Source organism: Agrilus planipennis, unplaced genomic scaffold, assembly GCF_000699045.2.
Source record: "Agrilus planipennis isolate EAB-ADULT unplaced genomic scaffold, Apla_2.0 scaffold137, whole genome shotgun sequence".
NCBI lineage: Eukaryota > Metazoa > Arthropoda > Insecta > Coleoptera > Buprestidae > Agrilus > Agrilus planipennis.
In genome coordinates, this window is record NW_020439008.1 from 389,934 (window position 1) to 400,682 (window position 10,749).

At 34.9% G+C, this 10,749-nt stretch overlaps 1 protein-coding gene across 1 annotated transcript in view; it reads left to right on the plus strand.

Annotated features, from left to right (window-relative positions):
• LOC108735098 (annulin) overlaps positions 1 to 4,395 on the plus strand; it is a 48,750-nt gene extending 44,355 nt beyond the window's left edge. Inside the window, exons 4-5 of the mRNA XM_025976130.1 lie at positions 453 to 800; positions 3,270 to 4,395. Coding sequence (XP_025831915.1) covers positions 453 to 800; positions 3,270 to 4,172 — 1,251 coding nt within the window. The 3' untranslated portion in view covers positions 4,173 to 4,395. The remainder of the gene's footprint in view (positions 1 to 452; positions 801 to 3,269) is intronic.
• The last annotated feature ends 6,354 nt before the right edge of the window (positions 4,396 to 10,749 follow it).

A 10,749-nucleotide genomic window follows, 5' to 3' on the forward strand; every position in this document is an offset into this window, starting at 1 on the left:
CCGCGTGGACAGCTGCTATACAATAATACATTTCCATTTACCTCCTTCTCTATATCCATACAAAATATCTATCAAACAAATAAAATTAAAATTTTCTTTTGAAAAATGAAACCATTCCATCAGTATTTCCTTATGACGTTGTCACGTTCAACTATCGTCAGTAAACCGACTTTACAGACAACCGATTTTTTGAAATTAATAGATCTAGTAATAACTTTACTTCTGTGGCCACTTCTGCTACAACGGCCATAATATTGCCCCCTTATATGAAGACCCCTACATTGTTAGGTACCTAGGTACGCCAGCGCTTTCCTAGCAAACCGTAGTTTAAAAAATACTAAATAACTTCTAGTAGACACCCTTATACTTAAAAAATACTGAATGGAGTACTCTTAATAAAAAATCGATAATAATATTAAATTATTAAAAACATAAAAAAATACTCAATTTTAGTTTGCAGAACACTTGGGATTCCGTGTAGACCAGTAACAAATTATTCTTCTGCCCACGATACACAAAGCTCATTGACAGTTGATTACTTTGTTAACGATAAAGGAAAAATTATGGAAGAACTCAACTCTGATTCGGTTTGGAATTTCCATGTATGGGACGAAGTTTGGATGGATAGACCAGATTTGGGTAGAGGTTACGGAGGTTGGCAAGCAGTTGATGCCACACCACAGGTTTTGAGTGATGGAATGTTTAAAGTTGGACCGTCTTCAGTCACAGCTGTAAAACATGGCGAAATCAAGAGGCCCTATGACACTGACTTTTTGTACGCTGAAGTTAATGCCGATAAGGTAAATATTTATCTGCAGTTTCTGAAAATGATTTTCATTATACTTTTTTTAAATGATTTTTTTAAGTACTGTCTTATTATTTTAAATCATATCAGTACTTTTTCTAGTAAATTTTGGACCTTACTTAAAACAGATATAGATGTAGAAAAGTATATCGTATATAGTTTTCGTGCGGTCACTTTCAAATCGCAGCTTCGTAAGCACAGCATTATACCAATTTTTAGAAGACTTTAATGACGCTTCGGAGTTGGTAACGGACACCTGTCCTTCTGCATTACTTTATTCAAAATCCTGTAGTCCACACATCTCGTGGAACCATCTTTTTTGCGTAGGAGAAGCCCAAGAACTTTTAGATGGCTTGATCACTCCTTATTTGTGCAAGTCTTTTACAAAGCTATTCAATTCCTCTTGTTTAGTCCAAGGAGCTCTTCTAGGTGGTTCTTTAATGGACGTTATTGTTTCGGTGTTGATGCGGTAGTGTGTTAAGTTGGTTCTACCGAAGTTTTAATCTAAAAAGACGAAGACATGTTGAAAATGGCTAGGAAGCTCTTCTAATTACTTGACTTGGGGGGTTGTGGAGGTGATGACTGGGTTATTTTACCGGTTCTGATAAAGCTGCAGGAAGCGATGTTGATTTTGTCTTAGATTCTTCTTCCCAGTCACAGTGGTTAATCTCAGCTGCTGGTTTAAATATTCCCAATTCTGTGCCTTTGCAGATCTCTTGCTGTTTTGACTATTCCATTTGCAGATCTCTTGCTGTTTTGACTATTCCAACAAGTGTCGATGATCCCCCATTCCTTACGATCGTACATCCCACCAATAATGCTTCCTGTGTCACGTCGCGATTGTTTGTGTATTCGTACAATGCTCGTATGGCTCGTTAGTACTAGATCTTCCTTATATACAGCAGGCTTCATCTTGGGATTTGACAATACTATAACTTCTTCACCGATGCACATTATAGAAATACTGATATTCAAGTGGATTCCATGTTCTCGAAGCAGATCCAATCCAATGATGACATCTACTATGTCGTCCACCAATTTCTACGTTGCATTTCCCATGGATTGGGTCTCTCTGGTAACTGTGGTCAAGATCAGTCCTTTCTCGCCAAAGGTCGAATTCTTCATTCCTGTACCACATCAAGTCAAATGATTGTATTGGATAACTATTTTCATATGATGGTGATTAATAGATCCTCTCTGTATTTTGAGTTAGTTCCGTCAAGTCTTGAAATGACCACTTCTTCGGGAGCTTGGAGACTGTGAGCTAATTTGCGCCCCATGAAGTTGGCTGATCTTTTCTGAGTTTTCCGACTACCGTGTTTTATTGAAGGAGCACTCTTCACATAGTTTCCTTTTCTTCTTTCTATCATCTTTTCAATATTGATTTCCTTTTGTTCTATCCTCTCTTCCATTTCATATCTAATACCATTTATCTTTTCCTGCATTCTCACGAGTTTAGCTTTTTGTAGGTTATTTATTTTTGTTTCCATTTTCCGCTACTTTTAACTTTTCCTGTCCCATCTTCACGTCTGCTTCTTTTTCTTCTTAAACTACTAGAAAATTCGATAGAATTTTTCAATGACGTCAGATTCTTTCTTCTCTCTTCGAGAGCTTTCCAGTAAATGTGGTTTGTTGAGATTATTCGCGATCGGTAGAAACTTGCTGTAAAATTGAAAATGTTGAATATTCGATGGAATTTTCCAAAAACCTTCCTTCTTCTTCCTTAATACTCGTCTACCGCACACCTGACACCAAATGTCACGTAATCAAACACGTCGCTCTTCTTATTTCGCTTTGTATCACCTTGTTGAAACTCGGACTAACTGACTTTTGCGACCACGCGTCAACTATTTATAGGGGCTGGACTTGTTCTAGAAATATCCAAAATGTGGCATCTAGAAAATCTGATCGTCTTTGTTATGTTGGATTGCGTACAGGTGACAGTATGCCTACACGTGACACTACAGATAGTATTTAATTGCGATAAAATGTATCCATCGATAAAAAGCGCCTAGGATGATTTAGATATCAATTAATATTATTTCTATATAAACAAACATAATTCGTTCGCAACTGTTTCGAACTTTAGGAGTATTATCAGACCTTCTTTATAATATAAATTTAATATTCAATTAGCATGATGGTGAATCTACATAATAAAACAATTTTAATCGATGTTGATTGTAGGCTTTCACGACCGGCGTCGAATATAGATGAGTTGTTATCCGGGCTGATGGACCGTGGTGTGTTAGGTTGTTTTCCCGACGTTCCATCCACAATTGTGGTGAATATTATCAAGTGCACTTGTCGCCGTTTTGTAGCAGAGAAGACTTCGACATCGCCCTTGATAATGTCCACCACAATTGTGGATGAAACGTCGGGAAAACAACTCAACAGACCACGGCCTATCAGCGAAGACAACAACTTACCTATAATTTTACTCTACTATATTCTTTTATTTTAGGTGTATTGGAGATATTACGGACCTACAAAACCATTAAAATTAGTCGCGAAAGATATTTACGGAATTGGAAAACTAATGAGCACAAAAGCACCAGGAATAATGGACAGGGAAGATATCACGTCGAATTACAAATACCCCGAGAAGTCGGTAGAAGAACGCAGTTTTATGCTGAAAGCGTTAAGGCAGTCACAAAACCAGTTCGCTAGATACTACCTTAATGAAGATTTCAACGACGTTTACTTCAATTTCGAATTGAAAGATGATATCGTCATTGGAAAAGATTTCGACGTGGTGTTAGCAATCAAGAACAGAAATCCAGCCAAAGCTTACAGAATCAACGTTAATATTCGAGTAGAAACCGTGACGTACACCGGAAGAAGCGGAGATCCTGTAAAGAAAGAAAATTTTGACATCACTGTTAAACCACAATCGACTCACGAAATAAAACTTAACGTTACGTTCGACGACTACATGAAAAAATTAGTAGACCAGGGATCGTTTAGTGTATCTTGCTTGGCTGCTGTTGAGGAACCTAAGTACGAATATTACGCGCAAGATGATTTTAGAGTCCGAATGCCCGATATCAAAATAGCATTACAAGGAGTTGCCAGAGCCGGCCAAGAAGTTGCGGCTGAAATTTACTTGGTAAATCCTTTACCGTTGCCATTAAGAAAATGTCAATTTTTAGTGGAAGCTCCAGGGCTGGAGAAGAAGTTGACTCTGAAAGTGAAGAAAAACATACCACCGAATGAACGTGCTATTGCACAGTTCACATTTAAGCCACAAAGAGCTGGACGAGAAACTATTGCTGCCAAATTCGTCTCCAGAGAACTGATTGACGTGGATGGATTTTTGGAATTTGAGGTTCAAGAAAGCAAAGAAGAAAACGGAAATGCAGTATAGTATATCGTATTATTATTTTGAAAGTATTAATATCTACTTATAATGATACAATCGTAATCTGCTGTATTACTTATCCAAAGAGCTATAAAAGTTACAACATTGATGAAATAGAAGAAGCAAGTCGAGATATATAGGCAATAAAATCATGAAAATTATATTAATGTTTGATAATTTTTACTACTGTATACTTCGTTTACTTTCTCTAGCGATGTGCCCCTTCCAATGTCTTGAATGCGCGCTGGCAAAATCGTAGGTAGGGAGAAAAAAGCTCATTATACTCTCGACTCTTGTTCATTAAACATATTTTTTCATACAGTACCTGCCACAAGTTTTGTTCAATCATGAATAGTAGAGCGAGTCGAAAACAAACGTTAAAGCCTTTAATACGTCTTCAAATATAAATAAAGATCTCGTTGATATTTTCAGTAGTAATTGGTTCCAATAACACCACATTTGAGCAGTTCAATTTTAGTGGATAAAATTGTCAATTTTTCCGTGCAGTACTGTACGGATTATGCGCTCCTCACCGGTTAAAAGTTTGGCCGGGAGTTGTCTCCTTTCTTTTCTGGCCTAGTGCTGTTTTTTCTACTTTGCGCCGATCAAACTAAAGGTCACATCGTTAGAGAAACTAAACGAAGTATACCTAATGTTCGTCTCTTTGAACATAAATAAATTTATTAAAAATTACTAGATAGGCACTATAACAATTTGAAAACATCTCCGGAATTTATACTACGATAATTCTTTTCTCAAAAATACAATTTCATGAAAGCAAAATTTATATAAGGTATAACAGTTAGATTCGATATTTATTTTTATGGTAGTATTATCTAATTATAAGAAAAGAAATGCTGAGAAACGCTTTATATTTTATATTGTATTTTATTTTTACGTGTGTATATGTTCTATGTTAAATTATGTACCAATATTTGTCAATTTAAGATTTAAGAATTTGAAGTTTTATTGTCCTTTAGGAGCATTAATACTGTGGCGTGTAGCATTTATGCCTATATGTATACATTAAAATTTGTACAAGTTATGAGTAAAAACTCGTTAAATATATTTAAATGTTATATATATCAGTTTACAAATAATATTAAATGTTTAAGGTTTCAATCTATTAAATCATTTAATGTTTATTACTATACCATTATTAGTTTCCTTTCATCACCGACCAAATTCAAATTGTTTCATGTAGTTACATTGATTAATACCTTTCTAAGTTTGTATGTTGCCATTTATAGATAAATACAGTTAAAGAAATTTTAACATGACCTGCACAGAGTGTTAAACATAGTAACTGTAAAATATGACAGCCTATGTTTTAGTGAGAAGTAGAAATCAGTGAATGTTGAATGTCATAGCTCACACACCTTATATGTGTTAAAGGTACGCAAACCAATTAACTATACAATATTAAATTGTTGATCAGTAATTTATCGAGATCCCTAGCTTATTAATACTATTAAAAACAAAGTTCGTGTACAGACCTAACGCTCAAAGCTGGCGGAAATTTTAAAATGAAGTGGATGCTCGGTGACAAAAGTAGGTAGTTTTAGGTATAACAATTACAGCCTTCTTTCTCCAGTATCCATATCAGGGGCGTAAATTAAATATTTAAAAGCAATGATCAACTTACACAATTAAATTAAAAGAATTAACTAATTCATTTGGTTTTCTTGTTGTAGATATTTAAAGGTTATATTAAAAAGAAATAGGCGCAATAATTTAGTTTAACATGATTTATTTAAATGTTATGTTAGATAATGAACAAGTAATAGACATACAAACAGAAGAACCGATTGTTGATGTCGGTGACAGTGATTCCGATGAGGACAGTGAACATGAAAACTAACTACAAAACAAACAAAAGCATTAGGTTTACTTTTTCTTTTTAGATAAGTTATGTTTCTATATTATTTCCTAGTGCGCTACTGTACTCTGTATTAATATAATAATTTACGCCTACTGAAAGCTTATTTGTGAATCGGTACCGAGTGATTTATTTTCCGATGCCATAAATGGGCAAGTACCTTCGCGACCGCTCGCCAGCTTCGTTCGTCCGACCTGTACATACGCGCTGGAAATTATCTCATCTTGAAGCTGATTATATTGAATTTAGGCGTCTTAGGACATTGGGTCTGTGTCAGACTGAGGAAGGAATGTTACTCGAGGTGCATTGATAAAGTTGGCAAATTAATCTCGGGTATTATTAAATCCTTCTGGTCGCATGTCTGGAATAAACGGAAGCAACTGGATCTTACAGTGAGGAAGCTGTATTGGTTATTTAATAAAAGATCAGTCCTCTCCCCAGAAAATAAATTACTAATTTACAAATGTATAATTAAACCGATTTGGATTTATGGAATACAGCTGTGAGGATCAGCTGCTGACTCGAACATTGCTATCATTGAGCGATTTCAGTCCAAGGATGCTCCTTGGTTTGTTCCAAATGACATTATTCGGAATGATCTCCTAATACCCACGGTGAAGGAAGAGACACCGACATTCACAAGAAACTACAAAGCCAGGCTGTCCTTACATCCAAACCCTCTGGCTAGGAACCTGCCGAATACCAAGGCATCAGCATCTCGGTTCAAGAAAGTGAAAAACTTGTTTTAACTTACAGAATGATTATACGTTTAATTGTTCTATTTTATCTGTTCTATACACGAATGTCTGATTGATGGCAAGGTAACAATTATGTACCTACACTTCTTCAGACGCATACCTGAATGTCCTTATCTTGAACACCTGGGGGTCAACTTCGTTAACTTGGAGGAAATCTAGATGTATGTAATAAAACCACTTAAAACATCGAATACCCGATTGCGCATATTAAACTGCATGTTAGGAAGCTTCTTCAGTCCCCACATTAACTTTTGTGCATCCCTTACCGTAAGATCTATGACATTACTCCTAACAACGATTGTGAAGTAGCGGTCATACAAGTTTATCTTTAAAGAAGTTGCCATACCGTACATTCATGAGCATCAAGTGCATCACTTTCTCCTCGATCCACCTTTACCTTGAAATGTACAGCAACATTTAGATTTGAAAATAGGCATCTCATCCATTTAGATTATGGTCTTCGCTGGGAATCGGGGGACGTACCATATAACTTCTTCAATGAATTCATCCATTCTCTTCTACAAGAAGCAAGTGTAGTTTACTGCTATGGAGAGGAAAAACTGCTGTGGAAAAGAGGCTACTTTCTGTTGGTCAATACCGTTAATTTAGAAGAAGAAGGTCAAGAAGGTCATCAAAAATTGTCTTTTTGTTAGTATTATAGAAAATAAAATAATTAAATTTATTCAAAAAGTCTAAATTTGGGTTGCACTTGGAATAAGATCGAAATAATGATTACACAGTATTGCCAATATTTTTCGTTTGTCGTGTTGCCAGTCTAGATCCGGAATGTCCCTTCTGACGTCCCGGTCTTTTCCCGATCAATAACCCAAACCACTATACATCACCGTCATAGAATGAAGACCATTGCAAAGTATACTTAACAGTATAATAAGATGTATTTAAATAATTGAATAAATAAATGTGTAGAAAATGAATCCCGGTAACGTAATAATTACAAAAATGTAAATGTTAGTGGACTAAATTGTCTTATAACTCGTACGCACATAATCAGTGAAGACAAGTACTCGATGGGGAGTAAAAGAATGCACTTGGCCATTCTAATTCGGGGGAAGTAAATAGAGGTCAAGGTCAAGGACAAATACAATGCAAAGACATTGTTCTTTAATCCTCCTCAGTCGATTCTGAATAAATGGGAAATAAGGTACAGTTCAAGATTAAGGTAATCCTCACACCTTGTCCCTTCATTCTTCCTGATTGAGAATCGGTTTATTTCTCCTACTATATTTTTTTCCAAAATTAGTTCTGGATGGTTTTGGACCCATATAGACACAAGACTGCAACTCATTTTAAACATTTTGAGTAAAATTCACCTTTATATAAAGAAGACGTTTTTTTACATAAAATCCAAATTAGTTACTTATTTGTACAATACTAAGACGTAAAAATGTTTTCTCAGTCAGTTTTTTACGGGCTAATTATCCAAACACAGACATGAAGAAAAAGTGCAGCATAATTAAAGAAACTTCCTGGTAAAAATCAACCCCCGTAACTTAGTTACTGAATTATTGATTACGGTAATTATCTAAAAAACATTCCCAACCCCTAACGATCTAGCGTTTATGGGGGGCAAGGTGTTAAAAGGAAACGTTATTTTAGCTGTTGATCATCCCTTATTACAAAAATATACAAGGATAAAAACTTAAAATTCAGTTTATTATGCATTATTAAACGTATTAACATAGTTATAAGCTTTATTTACACATATATAAACAACACACTACGCACCACAATCTACTGAGGAGATGTGGCAATTATTTACATTTACAACCCCCCTCAACCACAAGCGGAGATGTGTGGGAGGTGATTTTTAGTGAATAATCTTGGGTGGTTAAATGAAAATAAGAAGGAAAAAATTGGCTGATTTCCAATTCCAATTAATGAAAGAAGAGTTGATGTTGGCGCCGTCTTCTGCCTCCAATTTGATGAATTGAATAAAACGACTACACAGCATCGTCGACCGCAGACCGACCAATCGATTTTTTATATAACGTGCAAATTGTAATGTACCTATTTACTTATTATTTTTTAGTGGGCCTCAATAGGAATGACGACAAAGAACTTTTAGCCACTAGCAAAAAGTTAATTCGGTAAAATTAGAAGAGCCCGCCACTACTACAGCACCATCTCATGTTTCTTTGTAGCTTCTCTGGCTATGCGTGAAGTGGTAGCGAGATATATGGCTGTTGAAGGTTTGGACAGATACCTTCCGACGTCACGCAACGTATTTAATTTGAAGTACAAAAGATGTCGCCGGCAGTATGAATAAAACATTTATAAGTATAAAAACAAAAAAATATTCTTCATACGTGTGTAAGTTATGAGCACAAAAATTTTATACTTTGTTTTTTGTTCTGAAAATATATAACATACCAATATGGTACGATATATGCAATTTTCCTAGAAATACCCGAAAAAATTAGAAAAATGGGAATATATTTTACCTAAACTTATTAGTACCAGCAATGAAATAATGTAATAATTAAGACTACAAATGAAATGATCAGTATTTTACAACCAAAATGGTCTTTATAAATATACTAAACTGTTTAAAAAGGCTAAGGCTTTCACGACCGCCGAATAGTGCTCAAAAATTGTCAATACAATACACTTAAACTTCTATAACTCGAACCTGCTAATTACAATCAATTGTTTCTAATTAGAAAAAAATCGAATTTCTGCTTTACCGTCAAACTTTTTAACATTTTATACAATATTAGGTCACGATGTCAGACAATATAAATAGGTACTTTGTTCGTGTCGTCTTTTCCTACCGTAAGCTAATGATCCTAATGTAAACGCTTTTTGACTGTTTTCCATAAATTAATACCAAGAGCCGTAGTAAAAATTTAAAGTGGTAATAATTCTGCTTAAAGGCTCGGCCGATTAATCATCAAACAATGATACATACATTTATGTGTCAAGGGAGCAAAAAATATTCGAGCTAAAAAAGACTTCAAGTTTTCAGGGCTAGTCAGAGACATATTAGAAAGAATAAAGAATGGAGGTGCGTGTCCCACCAGCCTTAAGACTGACGACCTTATGATGATGATAGTTGCTGTTTTATATCATTTATAATTTCTTTCATGTTTGACAATGACATTTCAAATTTTTGATATTCTAAAACTTTATTTTGTTTTATTACATAAGAAGTAACTTAGTTTTAATGTACTAAATAAAAATTTTATTTTTACATTTTAAAACCTAGCAAGGAATTATTTCACAGTCATAGCAAAAAACTGAATTGCCGAACATGCCTTATACCTTAGGCCGATAGATACAGATACCTCCAAATAAACATGTCCTAATGACGTTCCTTTTAAGTTCAATCAACAGTCATTACCGTGAACTAACTCTAATCTACCCTATGAATGAACGAACAATACAAACGATACTTTCATTATCTCGTTATTCATTAAAACATTAACATTTCATTGCGAGCTATTTCTCTTTTATTGTACGAGCTAGAATCGTTCTTTTCTATAGTTCGTTCGCGAACGACCCATGGACCACTAATGGTTAGTGGTAATAAAAACCTGCCAGAATGAAATTATAATTACTGGCTAGATTCGATTCGGTAAATGTAGAAACAGCAACACGTTGAAAAAAGAAATAGTTCGCAAACAGAAGACTAATTTTACCTTCATATGACCCGTATTGATTAACTGTAATAATAGTACACTGTATCCCACAGGTATGTGCAGAAAACTCAGAAATATCGTAAAAGTTTATCGTGGCACTGCCCACATGAGGAAATGTACCAGAAACGTAACGAAGTATCACCGGGAACGCATTTGTTTGACTTGATTTTAACACTAAATAAAAAAAAAAGAAACTCTACCAGTGTTTCAAAAAGGTCAAGAATATTCTCTGAGTAAGTCTTCTGTGTTCCTATGTCTGGATAACGCATAGGTGAAATATATAGAGA